General features: G+C 38.7%; 1 protein-coding gene across 25 annotated transcripts in view; it reads left to right on the plus strand.

The window, feature by feature from the left end:
* Positions 1-18,157, plus strand: part of LOC126248660 (MAP7 domain-containing protein 2-like) — a 421,589-nt gene that overhangs the window by 300,627 nt on the left and 102,805 nt on the right. For 16 of the 25 annotated variants that reach the window (XM_049949858.1, XM_049949865.1, XM_049949857.1 and 13 more), the window contains one exon: positions 2,889-3,160. The exons of 1 other annotated variant lie outside the window; for it this stretch is intronic. In XM_049949858.1, coding sequence (XP_049805815.1) covers positions 2,889-3,160 — 272 coding nt within the window. The remainder of the gene's footprint in view (positions 1-2,888; positions 3,161-18,157) is intronic. 8 more of the 25 variants (XM_049949867.1, XM_049949866.1, XM_049949864.1 and 5 more) reach the window with 1 other exon arrangement.

An 18,157-nucleotide genomic window follows, 5' to 3' on the forward strand; every position in this document is an offset into this window, starting at 1 on the left:
AAAATTACAATTGACTTCATCACATTAATATTTTGTGTAAATTATCTTGACACTCTGAAAATTTATCCTCTACTGTTCATAATAGCGTGTTCAGCAACAAAGCTGGGAGTGCTGCTTATGAAACCTGACAGGCTATGTATTGAAAACATTGACAGTCTTATCTTACTTCTTAATCGTATCACTAATGCTGCATTTATTTATGACAAACACTACTTGTCCAGAATTATGTACTGGCTTCTGTCAGAAATTTATACACCCAATCACATATTCAGAAAGATATCCCATGCAATTCTGTCTTTGCAAGTCCAGGATAATTTTGTCTTTCAAAGTCCAGGATGTGACTCAGTGTAAGTTGCCTTTTACGAATGTAGGTAGATAGAATCTAGATATTTTACAGTCTCTGCAATTTGCAAGACAACATGACGATTTTCAGAGAGTGCAGTGTCTTTTCCCCCCTGGGGACATCATTATATTTTATATAAGTATAGGAAATATTTCAGATTCTGCAACATAAATGCCTAGATGATACTGATGTTTTCTTTTACATATCTTTGAAACAGAACTAACCAATATTCTTTTCTCACAAAGATTGTTTTATTTGCAATAGTCATAGTAAATTTTTGCTAAGAAGCAGCAGCTTATCCAACAGTATACTCAGTGTAAAACCTATCAGAAACTTGATGATCTCCTGATAACTTATTTATTTTCATTAGTGTGTATTTCTTACTATGCCATGAATTTGAAAGTTTGTGGTAGTGCAGTACGATCTTCTAGCCTAATGAAGTTTTGAACTTGAAAGTTGAGCCTTCTGCGAGTTTCATATATTTTATGGAAATTAGTTGACCATTGTTTGTTGCATCCTCATTAACCTTGCCTACATCTTGGAGGAGTGGAGGAGACTACATGAGCTGTGTAGATTTTTAAGTCTTCCAAAATTTCCAATACTGTTGCATGTATAAAAGAATAAATCGGAGTGCATGCTTGTGTGACTACCGTAGGTAGTAAAGGTAAACTGATGTCATCTTTTCAGGCTTATGCTTTGTATTTATCCTTTTACATTTGATACAGTCACCATTGCTTCTTATATGTCCACCAGTATGGGAAATTTTGCCAATTGGAGCCTTCTAACAAAAAACAGAAAGCAGAAAGTTGCAGTACTCAAAGTTTTGATATTTTTTGTTTCTGTCATACATTGTATTGATGTCCATTGTTAAATGCAAGAAAACCCAAAATTTCCATTATGTTGAGAGATAGTACAACTTTTACAAATGTACTCAATGACTGTAATTACTCTAGGTTTTAGGTGAGTTGAAGCTACCAACTGGTAAGATGGAAAGCATATCTTAAAAAGGAATGAAAAGATAAGAAAAGAAAAGAAAGAGAAATTTTTTTATCAAATACTAGTTCATAGATCATGAACTCTTGCTCCCATACCAGTCTTGATCAAGAGATAAAGAATAAAATAGTTGGACTACTTTTATAAATAAATCTGAGTACTGTCTTTATAGCCTTTTTATGCTGTCAAATTTTCATTTTGAAGTCACAGCTTTATCATCAGGGTTACCATGAAATGTGTAGTGCATAGTCAGACAATTAAGATAATTTGCACACCTAAAAATGTTCGCCTGAAATTATAAATTTCTGATGATGAAGCTGTGACTTCAGAATGTACATTGACACAGTAAATGTGCTGTAAAGATAGTAGACAGATTTTATTATTAGGTTTTCCAATTATTTCACTGTCTTGGTTTCCCAAGAGTAGCTGCAATTAGTACCATGAAATATTGCAATCCTGAGTCCTGTGACAAGTCTTGGTGGCCTCTCATCATCAGTGCAAGCTCTGTTAGTAACATCTCCACAACCTCTACACTTGTGTTGCTTTCTCTGTTGCATTGCATGGAAATATACATACCCTGTCATATCTTCCAAACTGCGTTTACTTTGGCCATCATGAAAAGACAGTGAGACAGATGTATCATCCATCGAATAGTCAATAGAGATAGAGTATTCTTCCCTCTTTTTAATATCTTTCATGATGTTAAATTTGGTCTGGCAACTGTTCGTCGTTGTATTGCTGTTTTCTTTGTAACCTCATCTTGCTACATTTCTCGACATATTTTTCTGTGTTTTGATGTTGCACAGAAACTCTGACTTGCTATTTATGAGAACACTAACATTTTATTATGTTTGATAGTAAGAAATAGTGCTCATTACATAGCCAATGTGATACTTAATATCACTTAATCCTCTTACATTTTAACAATAAAGGAAATTTATTTTAATGTTGGAAGTGAGTTAAATGACATTCTTGTTTTCACCTGATTGAAATTTTAGCTAGAGTGTTCTTGCATCCTACCATCCAAAACTGATTCTTTTAACTGTGAAGTGATTTCACTAATACATTTCACCTTAGCAAATAAATAGTGGTCTGATGTAGATTTCTGAAGCAGTTTACTTCATCCCATGCAGAAGTAGTGTCACAAAAAGCTGCTATTTTGACTTTTTAGTACCCAAACATAACCGTAGTTTTTTTTTGTGAATAATGTTATTGTGAATTTGTATGATGCTTTATAAACTTGTACGCTGTAGGATTGGATGATGTAAATGTGCCTGTTACTTCATTTTTCATAGCTGAGTAAATTTTCCCCTGTTTTATAAGGAAGTGCTATCATTTTTCTGCCACTGAAAGGAGAGTAAAGAATTCAAGTGATAACTTTTCAATTTCATACAACAGTTTTTACCTATTCAGTGACATAACTGTTCAGCCTTTGGTAAAATTATCTGTTAATATGAAATCCTCTATGTACAAAAGTTAAATTTCAGTTTTTCTGTTTCTTTTATATGTAGTAGACTCAGTCTGTAGATATATTTCCACTCTTCTATGACAGCAGGAAAGGATGCTGTGACACGAGACAGGGAAGAGCGGCTACGTTTGCTAAAGGAACGCCAAAATGAAGAACGGCAAAGGAAGTTAGAGGAATTGAAGCAGCAGGCTCTTGCTGCCCAGAAGTTTCGTGAACAGAAGGAGGAGGAGCGACGACGGCGCATTGAAGAGCTCAGGCAACGGGACAATGATCGACGACTGCAGGTGGAAGAACGCAAGCGACAAATATACGAAGCTGAGCGGGACCGTAGGGAAGCCATATTGCGAAAAAATCAGGTACTTTGATTGTTTGACTTTTATATTGCTTCAAATTATCCATAAAGAAGTCTTTGCTAATGCACATTGTTATCAATGACAAATACACCACCAGCAACTTGCAGAGAATGTATACAGGAAATAATCACGGGCTATAATCACATCATGGGATTTTAGATACTTTTGGCAGCTATTCAATTTTCATTAACAAACTTCTACAGTGAATTGTTTTTGTAGAGCTTTCACTCAAGTGATATTGCATTGTTTGCTGCCGTAAGCTTCATTTAGAACATGAAGTTAACAGTAGAGTGGCTAGGGCTTTGTCCGGTCCACCAGGGAATAAGTTTGATCCCAAGCATTATGGCTGCAGCTGATGTTTCTGTTGTTTAAGTATCTTGTTAGTATGGAGCCGAATCTCCTCCTTCAATTTTCCTTATCATTTTTTCTTTGGTGACATTACTCAGTTAGCTTAGTAGAGAAATGCAGTAACTAGTGCTCCTTGTAACACATCCACTATTTAATACAAACTAATCATCAAGACATCTCTTATACTCAGAAGCTGGATGATCTCCATGCCAGGCATGATAACTGTTTCTGTGTTTACACTAGTTGGTAACAATTAGGTGAAATTTCATATATTTTCATTTTATTTCATGTAATAAGAGAGAAAAAACAACAATGGTCTTAGCCCTGTTGCCTTCACCAAAATGAAGTTTATCGTGTGTTCTCTCTCCCCGTCATTCTAGTAAAGCCAGCCAAACACAAACTCTTCAGGAATTACTGAGCCAGATATTTTGTGTCTTTGATCCTCCAGTGTTTTGCGCTGGAAGAGTAAATGTGATTGTTTCATGCCCCACATCAAGTAATCTACACTTTAAGGCTTCTTTCTCTGTCCCTATTGTGTACAGATTTTTTTTTTTTAGTTGCCATGGCCAGTCATTTAACTTATCATGAATTTAATCTGTCTCCTGTTCAACCTCACAGCTGCAGAACTTCTCTTTAAACGTGGACTTGGCATTACTAGCTTGCCATGTTTTTGTTTTTGAGTCTCAGTCCAAACTTCTAAGTGTCGCCTTCTGATCCAGCTACATAGTTTAGATTTTATCATCACCTTAATTATAGTTAGGACAGGTTCCGATCCAACTAAAAGTGTCATTGACCCTGTCCTGGCTAGCCTATCAACTTGCTCATTACCAGTAATACCTGAGCATCCAAGAACCCACAGCAGGTTTACCCTGTTGCTTTCCTGTAGCCTCACAGGGGATTCATGGCATTCTGTGACAATCTCTGATCTCGTTGCAGGGACTTACAGAGATTTTAGAGGTGCTTGGCTGTCTGAATGAATGTAGATGTTATGATTTTTGTAGCACCTACATAGATTCTCCTCCACACACACTGATAGCGGATATCTCCACCTACAATATAATAGCCAGCTTCCCTAGAGAGACTGCGTTCTCTAGTCTAGGCTGTGCCCCGTACACCCTGGCCCCAGCACCTTCAAATGTTTTTGACCCATCAGTAAACCAGACTGTCACCTAAATAGTATTGTGGTTCATTCATCTAATGCTCCCAGCTGCCTTTTGTTATACTGAAAGGTTTGTCGAGGCAGCTGGAAGTTGTTTAGCCAGCCAGCATTTTCCCAGCCATCCTTATATTTACCACATTTATGATAGTACTGATGGATTCTGGATACCCTACAGATCTCCAATTTTTGTTTGTTTGTAATCTGTATGTCCTTACTGCTGCCTCCATTGTAATTCAGATGCATAATGAGAGCATGTCTGACATGATCTCCATCCCTGCAATGGGTGTGCTGTAAATTCTGTCTTTCATGGCTCAGCAGGCCAATCTTTGCACCTTCTTGAGCTCCTTAGCAGCTACCTTCTGTTCTATTTTAATTCACCATACACTAGTCCCAAAAGTTACTGTAGGACTTATTACAGAGATGTATATCCAGTACATGCTCTTGAGACTAAGACTTCTGTTTTTTCCTAAGGCACACATAGCACTTTTTGCCTTGGAATATATAAATTCTTTATTTGAGGGGTCCATGTTAGTTTCGCGTTCAGTGTTCCCATAGATACTTCTTTACCCACTCTTTGGTAGAACTTACCTGGAAGAACTTAAGCTTCCAATCCATGTCCTGGATATGCTTCCTCATGAATGGTACTACAATAGTTTCCCAGGGACTGACACTTAGATCTTGTTTCTTATGCTAGTTTAGTACAGTGTTTAGAGTGTGCAGGGGCAGTGTTCTAGTAGCACTTGCATATTTCTCAAGTGTTAATATGACTACATTGTCTGTGAAGCCTTTGCAAAAGTAGCCTCCAGTGAGTTCATTCACCTCTAGGTTCCACAACAGACATCCTTCATGGTGGCTTTTACCTTTCATCTGCTCAGGATGATATTAATCCACCTACATATAGTATCCTAATTCTCCAGTAGCTGTAACCATGGATTTGAAGGTCGTATTGCTGCAAGTCCCCTCAATACCGAGCAAGAAGCAGAGAGCAATTTCATGAAAGTGTTTAGCTTGTTCTACCTTCCTAACAAGTTTTTGAGGTGCTGTTTTGCATGATTTGCCTGGTTGATATGCGTGTTGGTCTTCATGTAGAGGAACTACAGTTAACCTCTCTTCCCTAACGTACGTTAACCAGTTTTTTTAATGTCTTTAAAAGAGACTGATTCGTCTCATATCCTTAGCCTTGGTATGATCAGTGCTCTTTGCCTTTAGAATGAAAACAACCTTCACTGTCCTCAAAGCATTAGAAATGACTGAACTGTCTGCCCAGAGTCCCTCTCCTGCTAGTTACAGCAGATTGGAAGAATTCCATTTGGGCCTGGTGACTTGAATGGTTGAAACTTTCATATCACTCACTGGATTTTCTTGAAGTTAAATCATTTTTTGACGGATTCCCAGTTCTCCCATTGGTTACCTGAAACCAGTACCTGAGAGGGACTGAATCTTACTCTGCATCATCCGCCAGAGTACACTGAGCGATGTGTTTCTTGGGGTTCACATCCAGTGTCTCATGCACTGTCTTTGCATCCCACTGTCCTCCTTAGTGTGCCTCCCAGGTTTGCTATTGTTTGTTGTGAGGGTTTTGTGAAGTCTGGTCCTAATAGTTGTATCTTCCACCTTCTCACAGAATACCATCCAGGATTATTGTTCTGCTTCCCTAACAACAAGATTATATTTTGCAAGTGCCTCCCAATATTTTACCCGTTGTCCTTTCCTTCTTTCAAAGTTGAACTGTCTTCTTACCTGCTTTCTTTGCAATTTTATATTATGGTTCCACTAAGGTACATTCCTATTTGTGCACTTCTTCATGATTGGACAGTTTTCTAAGTAAAAAGTCATGATGACAGCCCTGCAACAGACTGGTCCTAACAACAAATGGCACATTGGAGGTGAAATACGACTGACCCATGTCCCGGTTGTCCAGTGTTATTGCATGCACAGCTGCACAATGACTGACGCACTGGACAGCAAACAGAGATTCTACGCAAGTTTTTCAGCAAGGGCCGTCCTTGTTTTGTGGATCTGTTCTCAACTTTACACTGGAGCAGAAAGATACAGCCCAACATGGTAGTGGTTGGGTGACTGCTGTAATTGTGTGCTATCCTGGTGACACTGTGAAAGCCATTGCAGGACTGGGGGCTTTTAATAGCAGAGGTGTGTTGCGGGGAGAAGGGTTGGTGGTATTTCACTTCCAATATGCCATTTATTGCTAGGACCAGGAATCATTGTAAAATAAATGAGTTTGAGTCTGTCACTGTATGGTTTAAAGGCCAAGGATTTTGTGTGCAACAATTAAACTGACGTAATCTTACCTTTTATTATAGAAAGTGAAACAAAGTACCTCTCACTTCCATTAGTTTATCTGCCATTTCCTGTAAGTCTGCTGGATTTCTTATCGAAATTTTAACTTCACTTAAACTTGACTTTCACTCTTTCCTATATGAGTCCTGGTCTGTTTTCCAACAAATCCTATAGAGCACTGACTGTTTAATACCCATTTCAACCTTAAACGTGCTATACATGTGGTCAGATAAGGATGGCTCTATCACCACATGCCATTGTTTGATGTAACTACACATTAAGATGAGCCCAGAAGTTAAGTCAGGTACTTCTTACCTTCTTTTATTCTTGAAGGTAGGTTTCTTATCATTATTAAAGGTCTGTAGATTGATCTCCAGTAGATATTCAAATAGGTACTCACCTGTGCTGATGGTTTCGCTGCTTCCCCACACCAGGTTTTTGACATTGGCATCACAGCCAACCAGCAGTTGTTTATACAACTGAAAGCTGGTGTTTACCAGTCTCCTCGCTTCCTGGGAGTAAGGAGTGCTGTTGCCTTCATAAGGCAGGTAAGCTGAGGACAATACAAATTCCCTTGAGATGCCTTTCTCACACTATTTCATCCTGATGACCACTAAGTCCTTGGAACAAAGAGTTCACCATCAACATGAGCCACAATCAATTTTTAACATGTTATGAGAGTTTTTACATTCCTAGCGTAAGTCAGCTTATGTCCAGTTCCTCTCAGGCCTGACACACCCGCCTTCATATAAACAAGAGTTCTTGGATCAGAGTCATGTCCACCTCCTACCTTCCTGGAAGGTGACTCAAGGTGGCAGTTGCCCCCTTACTGTGCTGTGGGTTTATCCGAAACACTTGCAATTACCAGCGTGCCACTGTTGTTGCTTCTTATATCCACATTCACCCTGACAGTAACCTGAGAGAACTCTTAAGTACAGTTTTAGGTCCCATTTTAGTATTGCCTTCAGTGATTTCTCACCAACTTCCGCCACGAGGGTTTGGCCATCAGATGCAACTTTCCAGTTAATTATCCTCCAGTTGCCTGTTGAGACATTCTAATTCTGAACTGATACTTTCTCAAACAGAGTCTTTGGAGTAGTATCCTTTAGTAGCTCACCCGGTTGGCCGTGCGGTCTAACGCACGGCTTTCTGAGCAGGAAGGAGCGCCTGGTCCCCAGCAATGGATTTGTGTCGAAGTCCAGTGAACCGGCCAGTCTGTGGATGGTTTTTAGGTGGTTTTCCATCTGCCTCGGCGAATGCGGGCTGGTTCCCCTTATTTTGCCTCAGTTACACTATGTCGGCAATTGCTGCACAAACAAGTTCTCCATGCCACCATTACTCTACCATGCAAACATAGGGGTTACACTCGTCTGGTGTGAGACGATCCCTGGGGGGTACACCGGGGGCCAAACCGCACAGTAGCCTGGAGTTCAGTGTGGGGCGGCGGAGGTCTGAAGTGAACTGCGGTAGTCGTCGTGGGGTTGTGGACCACTGTGGCTGCAGCGGGGACAGAGCCTCTCCATCGTTTCTAGGTCCCTGGTTAAGATACAATACTATACAATCTTTAGTAAATTTTTTATGTACACAGACTGATATCTTTGTGGTCTTGAAAAGTTCCACTGCTGTCTTAACTAGCAGATACACCTCCTCCTACAAAGGCCCCATCCCCTTCAACCAATGTACTGTCCCCATCTTCTCACAGACAGAGGGGAGCACCTTTTTTCCAGCACTCTCTCCTGAATTTGGCACCTTGACCTGTTGTCTTTTCCAAGAGAGCCATTTGAACTGGTTCATCCTGCTGCGAGGTGATGTTAACAAGTGGACATCCTTATTGGATTATCTCCACCCTAAAAACTATGTCTGCAGTACTATTGATCCCGTTTCGTGGCTCAGATTTTTCTAGATTTGGTTATTCTGGTAAGTGAGAATATCAGACTGCTGCCTTGTTCTCTAATTTCCTTTCTTGGAAATGGGAGGTATCTGTTTACCCCCTTCATGCCGAGACAGTCTTTTCTTGGAGATTCAAGACCTTTTAAGTCACTCCATTTGTTCTTAGAAAGCTATTCTTTTGCCTCTGCTGTTCTCTTTATTCTCTTAGAAGTTTGGTCTTGATCTGGTCCAACTTTCATTGATAATTTCCACTTCTTTGACGGGTTCGTACTCTGATCCAGTTGCAGAGACAGTTTACATTGGTTCAACACCAAATGTTTAAGTATTTGGGGTATCATCAAGTCCTTTAGTTTTTTGATTAGTTCCTGTGTTATCCGTTTTCTTTCCAAAAGAACTGTGTATGTATTGCTTCACACCAGTAGAGACCAGCATCACTGCAAGCTAATTAATCAGGGCGTGAGCCATCTATCGCTCGAAAAATGGACTAATTGTGTATGAGAAAAATGTACGGACGTCTCACTATGCGTCCCTTGACTGGTGCTGCCTTCTGTTGTCGATTTCTAGAATTATTTCAAAATAAACGTCAGTGAACAACTGCTGTCACAAATGGCTGAGCCAGTATGATTGTATTGACATAGTTTAGTGCATGTACTTGTCCAAGTTGGAACCACAGTGAAGTGGGGTGCAATATCAATGCTCTTGTCTTCCATTGCATGCTCAGTGGCATGGTGTTTTTTATCAGTATTGTGCTGATAATTCCTCTCATCCAGATTTGCTGTCTCCCCTTCTTGCTGATATTCTTGATCCCATTGTGACTTATTTCATGATTAGTCTTCTTTTTTTTAACCCTTTTCTCCCCCAACTGAAGGAGTCTATGCTGTTACTTGGTGCATAGATTGTTGTCATATATATTTAATTTTAGATTAATTGTAAACAGTTTATCTTTTGCCACATCTCCTAAATAAGTTGTTCTCATTAGGAATCCCTTTCTATTAAACAGCTTTCTGCTATAGTCTCACTATTCCTCACACAGGCTCATAAAAGCTGCTAAGTGTTCTGTATTTTTATGGTTTACTTAATGTAGATCTAATTTTATGATTTACTTAATAAAGATCTATTATCTGAATGTGACTGCAAGAAACTATGTATTTGTGCATTTGAAACCTTTATATTACTTTTGTTCTTAATTGATTTCCATATTACTTCGCTATGTAACTAAATTAGTACATTAAACTGCCAGAGCAGTTCCATTTTGCTACACTCAGTCATATATTGCAGATTTTAAAACTTTTCCCAATATAAATCAGCTCTTCAGTTTTACCATGTTAAAATATTATAGTCCTACAGGAAGGTTTGGTTATAATTTTCCCAGCCAGCATGATACAGTTATGCGCTGCCTTTTAGTTTACTTTATTCAAGAACAGAACCTGTGTTACATACAGTACTGTCTACTTCTTCAGTGTGTCACCAGAAAATCTAAACATATGTATTATGAACAAAAATAAAGTAAAAAAGACCTGAAAGAACATTAAAAATGAAACAAAGAATGTGACATTATAGGATTCAAGTCCCAGACCATTACTGTGTTGTAGATTTTTAAAGATGGTTGAAAGAATGACGACGAAGAGTACCAGGTGTACAAGTATGAAATGCGGATTTCAGACAACAGATGTCGCACCAACGCAGTTTGTGCTATCCATTTTGTTATGTCATCAGCAAGTGACAGACATGCACAGGTGATAAATTGGAAAAGTGTGTGCATAATGTTGTGCTGTTGTGTTCAATATATCAAAATTTATACCGAACAAAGAGCATTCGTGGACAGCATTAATTTTTTGTTTTCATTTGAAGAAAACTGCTGCTGAATCATACCGATTACTTCAAGAAGCTTATGGTGAACATGCTCCAGCGCAAGATATGTGTGAACGATGGTTTCAGTATTTAAAAAAATGGTGACTTTGATGTTGCAAATGCGGAACGTGGAAAACAGAAAAAAACGAAGATGTGGAATTGGAAGCATAGCTGAATGAAGATGATTTACAAACACAGAAACAACTCACCGACCAATTGGGATTGTTAGTCAACAAGCTATTTCCAATCAGCTATGAGAGATGGGAAAGATTCAGAAGACCAGTAGATGGGTACCACATGATTTGAATGACAGGCAAATAGAAAAGCACAAAAACACATATGATATTTTGCTCACTCAGTACAAAAGGAAGTCATTTTTGCATCATATATTGTTACAGAGGATGAAAAGTGGATTTATTTTCAAAATCCCAAGTGCAAAAAATCTTGGGTGGACCCAGGCACACCATCCACATCGACCAAAAGACTGAATTGCTTTGGCAGAAAGACGATGCTCTATGTTTGGTGGGACCAGAGGAATGTGATCTATTATGAACTGTTAAAACCTGGGGAAGCAGTTAATACTAAATGTTACCAACAACAGTTGACCTGTTTGAACTGTTCACTGCTTGCAAAAAGGCCGCAGTACTGAAAGAGGCTACAAAAATTCATTTTTCTACATGACAGTGCGCCTTCACATATGACAAAACTGGTTCCTGATTCATTGGAAGGACTCGGCTGGGAAGTTCTACCCCATGCAGCTTACTCACCAGACTTGGCTCCTTCTGATTACTACTTGTTTGCATTAATGGGTCACACACTTGCTGAGCAGCACTATGGTTTGTACGAAGATGTCAAAAATTGGCTCGATGAATGGTTTGCAGCAAAGGGGAAAATTTTTACTAGTGTGGTATTCACAAATTGCTTGTAAGGTGGTAAAAATGTGTAACAAACAATGGAGCATACTTTGAATAAAGCCTTATTTATCATTGTTCTGAATTTGACTTTTTTTAAGATAAAAAGTCTATATTTCATACTTGTACACCTGGTAAACACTTAGATACAGGTGCAGTGAATATAATGAGCCAAATGCTATAAGATATCAGTTTTGAGGATAGGATTCATTAAATTTCTGGCTCCAGTTTTGAGTGTATCTTGACCAAAGTATTGAAATCCATGGACTGACTAGATAGAACTCATCCCAAGAATTTTTGCAGTAAGTGTAAGGCCCTAAGTGCATTTCCTATAAGTATTAATACTACCTTTTTCTAAACAATAAACAAAATAGAGATTAGCAAATAAACTGTGACAGAGAACAGATCCAGTTTTCTTCAGAAAACACCATTTTTGATCTCACAAATGAAGATTCAATAGAATGAAGGTTTGAAAATGACTCTGGTGGCAGTTTGTGACTGATGAAGTCTTAAATAATGTTGATCACCAAAGTCTCCTTTGAAAATTTAATATCTTAAAAGCAAAATTTTCAAATAACTAGAATCTCTTACTCTTTCTTGTCAGTTCATTTTTTTTTATGTTCTTCACAAATAACAAGAAATTGTATTCATACAATACTGTAAAGTCCTGGGTGGTTTATTGACACAGCATCAGTGGTGGTTATGTTGTAACTTTGTAATTGCTATAGTTTTGCTTAAGGATTACATATTTTAGACATCACTGTCAGCATTTTGAGTTCTGTTTTACAAGTTCTAATGACAGCTGTTTCTCCTTTCATTTTAGCAGGTGTCCGATGTAACTTACCGTGCAGGCATTATGGTTCCCCCTCCCCTGTTAAGCCCAATTCTTCAGTTATTGTGCTAGGTTTCCTGGCACATTTCACTTGCTTGATATGAAATTTTATTATTCATCATTCATCGCTAATGAAATCTATCTGCAGAAGTGTGTGTTTTGCAATCAGTCCTGTGTTTTTCTCTTGTGATTTGTGTTCCTCTGTTTACTGTGTTGTGCCAGGTAAAACTGTTTTACGTGTATAATATTTAAAAGAACAATATATATTTGTATATATAATGTTTATGTTATATTAAGCAATGCTAGAAGAAGAAGAAGGAAAAAAGTGAATACCATCTGGTGAAAGAATAAAGTTTTCAGTTTACAGTTCACTTAAAAGATTATGGCAGCTGCCAAAACCAGAATAATTTCTTCTGCTCTTAAATTTATGGTGTCCATGTTGCAGTGAGTGCATATGAACATTATTTGTAATTACCCTTGAGCTCTAACTCGTACAAGGGTGTGCTGAAAAGTAATGCCTCCAATTTTTTATGTGAAAATTCATACAGCTTTTTAAATAATACAAATTGTATTAACATTCTGCATCTTTATTCTTCATTTCTACATATTTATTTCAACATAGTCACCCTGGCAATGAATAAATTTCTCCCAACAAGCAATCAGCTTGTTGATACCATCACTGTATAATGTTTGACTTTGTGGATGGAGTAGCATCACCACCTCTGCTTGCACCACTTGATCATTATCAAAGTGAAGTTCTTTAAGTTTTGGAAACAGGTGAAAGTCAGATGGAGCCTAGTTGAGACTGTATAGAGGATTATCGATGGGAGTGAACCCAAGATGTCGGATTGTTGCAGGTGCCGCAGCACTTGCATGTGGTCAGGCATTGTCATACTGAAGGAGAGGGTGCTCCATGTGTGGACAAACACTTCAAATTCCAAACTTGATTACAGCACACGCACTAACATAGTTTGGTTGCACATCACTATGTTACATGCTACAGTTTGGAGCCCTCCAGCAGCAGAGGGTTACAGCTTGTCACAGCAAAGCAGGAAAGTCAACCAAGTAATATGCATGAAAACTAATATCCCAACTGATATCAAGAACAGAATAAAAAATTCAGATGTATTATTTTGCAGCATGGCCTCATAGTTACCTAAATGGGACTGAAACTCATTGTCATATTCTTGTGGTATTTCAGCACTCAGTTAAGGCGGCTGCTGCCTGCATTTCATCATTGAAATGAAAGTGGTGCTCCTCAATTGGGAGACAGTAGAAACAGATTGTCTTTTGAAACTTACCCATCCTGCCACAAGTGTAATTGATTCTTGGCAACATCATAGAATATGTGTGGTAACTCTGTGATTGTCGATTTACTTTCTGGAATGGTGCAGAGCTATTGTGCTAAATTCACTTGACATTTTCTTATGATATAGATTCAATATTATGAATGATTCTCATGTAAGATGTGACATTGAGTTAATAAATTTTAAGTTTTTGTGTCCAGAAAGGTGGTTTCTCAGAAGAGTGACAACTAACCTCATTTTTTACATTCTAAATTATCTGTCTTGGTCATCTCTATGCAACAAATTATCTCTCTTGGTCGCAAGTTCCATCTTTAGTAAGGCTCATTTGAAAGTGTTGTGTTTACAATTTCAACAGGAAAAATATCAGCTGTAAAGACTCACCATGTGCATCAGAAGGGTGACAGAAAATGAATGTTGGGAGGTACAGAGATCAACCTTCCATGGGATGTATGTATTACACTTCTCAAAATGGTCAGTGTTGACATTCAAGAAATGTTCAAAACAAACTGTTAACTAGCACTATGAACACCAAATGAAAAATGATGCGCCACAGTGATCAGAAAGTTTCATATCGTTGAGATCGAAATTGAACTCCTTGGGTGTTACACACCATTCAGGACATTCAGCTAGGTATCCACTCTTAAAGAATGTTTATAGAATGAGACTGGTGTAACGGGGTGATGAAAACCGATGGAATGTGATGGCATGCAGCCTACAAATGCGAAACAGTCTGTCGTGGAGCTTACCATGAAACTGGCTATCCTTTAAGGTGTAGCTGCAGATAGTGCAGTAATATATTTTATAGGTATGGAGAAAACAAACATCCTGAGGCTGAATTTGTTCAGTGGTTCCAGGTGGTATGAATTACAATGTGATCCACTTTTCAGGACATCTGGTTTGTGCTAAAGGATTATGATGATTATACACAAACTAGGAATCAAGAAAAAGCAAGTTATTTTGACCATCTGTTGGCCAAAAGCAGTGCTCACACCATAGCTGAAGTTCACTTACAACCATTTTCCCATTCTTGCTTGCTCTGATGTAAATATTCCCTACTGACCTTGCAAGATCACTCGCATGAAAAATAATTGTATGGCACATGAGAAAAATTCATAGGGAACAGAGCAACCACAACTTCTCGCACCACAATAAAAAACTGTCCATCCAGGTTAACAGTCTGCATAATTGTACGTGAATGCATCAATGCATTGATGTTGGTACCTCTAATTTTTAGGGTTCTTTTCATGTGCATTTTTTATTCATATCCCAGTTGGTCAGAGTTGAAAACAAATTCCTTGCTGAACAATGGGATAAGTTTGTTTATCTCCTCTACAAATTTTCGGGCCGATTCCGCAGTTTGCTATGCATCGTCAAGTTGATGCTTTGTAAGAAATTTCATTATCTTGAGTTTTGAAATACTGTAACACTATTTGAAGTTATGCAACCATCCACTGCTTCCCTTGAAATCACTGTAATTTAAGTTGCACAATTTTATGCATGTAATATAGTAGGTCACTGTCATGTGTGTCCTGTAAATTGTATCAGGCATGCTTGAAAGAGACAAACACCAGTTTTTGTAACAAGTGATCCTTGTCCTCCCTTGAATGTCTGTAGTTTTTCTTATGCACTATGCGGTTGTATTGCTGTAGACTTATTCAAAATCTGTTTATATATTTTTTTTCTTTTTATACTGAGGCTGATCATCCATGTACGTAATTATGTTGAGTCCCCACTCCTTGTACAGTGATCGTCCTTTTCACTGGAGATGGGATTTGTTGCTCCCTGTCCAACAAGGATGATGAACTACATGGCTCAACACCTGTTTTAGTATCACTTTTACATATTTAGCAAAATTCGACGTCATTGTACTCCTCATGTACATTGTATGCACAGTCAAGCATATACAACACCGTACATTCAACGAACTCATCTTGAAGAACTGCTGATATTTCATCTGCCACCTTTTTCTCATTCTGTGAAATTCTGTGGGTTCTTTTCTGATGAAATGTCAACTTTGGCAATCGTTGTTGTAGATATAATGCAATGTTTGGTTTGTTTATTTTTGCTATTCCTGTGCTTTGTATCAACAGCATTAGCATTGTTGTGAGTTACTTATCACCAAAGCAGCACAACTATGCTCCATAGCCTCATTCTATATGCGCCATTGGATGTCTCCAGTCCAGCCACCTGTTGCCAATAGCAGCCAATATTGTGGTTGCATGGTAGACAATATGTTGGGCATCGTATGCTGTATACCTCTTGAACTTTTGAAACCTCACACGTGAGAGGTTCTGTGTCAGTGGTTACTTGGTTGCTTTGTATAGTGAAGAATTGTTTATTTCTGTTCCTGCCTCAGTGGAGACCTAGAATACTTCATCACCTTTTTACCTCTTCTTTGACCAAGTTACAGTCAGCTAAATCCTAAATCAGGAATGAAATCTTATGGAAACTTCTCCATCGTAAATTCTCTAGCAACCTTGTTTCAGTAGTCTGTGTACAGGTTGTCTCAGGAGGAATGGTCAGTATTCAGGTATGTGACAGGAATGATCAATTGAAGCAAAAAAAGTCTAGTAAACATGGGCTCTAAAATTCATATGTTAAGAGCTATGAGCACTTCATTGTCTTCAATACCATGGAACAAATCTCTTTGCTTTCCATATTTTGGGAGGAGGTAGTATGGACCGCAAGAAAAAAATTTCCATAGCTCACAGCTCTTAAGGTACGCATTTTAGAAACCATATTAACTGGAAATTTTTCTTTCTTCTTTTGATCCATACTACCACCCCTCAAAATATGGAAAGTGAAGATCTTGCAGTATAAGAGATTTGTTTCCAGTATCAAAGTTGAAGTAGTACTCATAGCTCTTAGGGTATGCAAATTTTAAGCCGTGTTTACTAAACATTTTTGCTTCGAATTATAGCTCCTGTCATATCCCTGAATATTGACCATTCCTACTATGACACACTGTATTTGATGGTAAGAAAACATATGAAATTACTAAATTACACACTTTGGTTGATACTGGCATTTTTCTGTTTATGCCAACATAATTTTTGCTCATTTATGGATACACAATTTGATTGATTAATGCGGGACATTAAATAATTAGCTAATCAGGCTTTTGTATTAGTCTACTCCCACTGCCAGATTTCCATAATTCCATGGAAGTCCTGAAATCCTACTTGATTATGGCACGACATTTCACATACACACCATCTGCTTCAAGCTCAAGTGTGTAATATCTTGTTAATTTATGAAGATTTCAACAGACTCATGTTATGGGGCGCCACACATCGTTTTTACTGTGCTAGACCAATTCCAGTTACCTTACATGCTGCTGTGAAGCAGGAACTAAGTCAACTCCAGGCTGCTGGGGTTATTGAGCTGGTGAAATCTAGTACATGGGGCACTCCACCTTCTTATGACCCTTTGGGACATGGAATATTTTGGGGTACTGGCTCATCAAAGAGGGAATCAAGCCCACTAATCAGAATTTCACAACAATAGACTACGTACCAAGCCTGAAAAAGCTTACCTGAATTGCAGGTGTTTTTGGGCAAAAGAAATTACTGTCCCAAGTTCTTATTCCACATAGCCCAAACCGCAGTCAGTTGTGTAAAAGATGTGTGCCCTATTACTAGATCTCTGTGTGCAAGTAGCTTTTAACCAATTGAAAAAATGTGCTGAAATCTGCCCATTGCCTCACGCCATTCTCTCCTGGTCATCTATTGGTTGTGGCGGCCAATGCATCTGCCTGTGGCATCGGATACTGTCTTGGCACACAGGAATGGAGATGGCTGCGAACAGCCTATAGAAAACACATCAAACATGTTGACCCCTGCACAGAAAACCTGTTCCCAGATCAAAAAGGAGGCACCGGCTGCTAAAAAAAATTCATGTCTGCCTTTTTGGGATACAGTTCTTTTTAATTACAGAATACAAGCTGTTGGTGGCATTATTCATGCCACACTCCAGCCTCTGGGAGCATACAGCCCAAAGCCTCCAGAACTGGATATTGTTCCTGAGTGTGCATACAATTATACCATCCAGTACAAGCCCACAGTGCAGCATTCCAATGCTGATGTGTTGTCGTGTCTCCCCACTGGCCCAGACCTTAATTTTGACCAACAGGAGATCCTTTGTTTCCACATTGATACCGAGAGGCAAAGGGCGTTGGGCAGTTTCCCCATTAGCCGTTTGTTGCGCCGGTGCCACCTACTGGGACCCCACCTTGAGCCAGGTACTGCACTATGTGAGCCATGGCTAACCATTTTGGGTAGTCATCCCAGCAGAATTATGCCAATTGGTGTTGAGCTTACTGTATCGGGGACATTGGTGATGTCTCGCATGAAGATGTTAGCTCGCCAACATGCGTACTGGCTGGGGATCAACGAAGACATCGAA

The sequence above is a fragment of the Schistocerca nitens genome, chromosome 3, assembly GCF_023898315.1.
Source record: "Schistocerca nitens isolate TAMUIC-IGC-003100 chromosome 3, iqSchNite1.1, whole genome shotgun sequence".
Lineage (NCBI taxonomy): Eukaryota > Metazoa > Arthropoda > Insecta > Orthoptera > Acrididae > Schistocerca > Schistocerca nitens.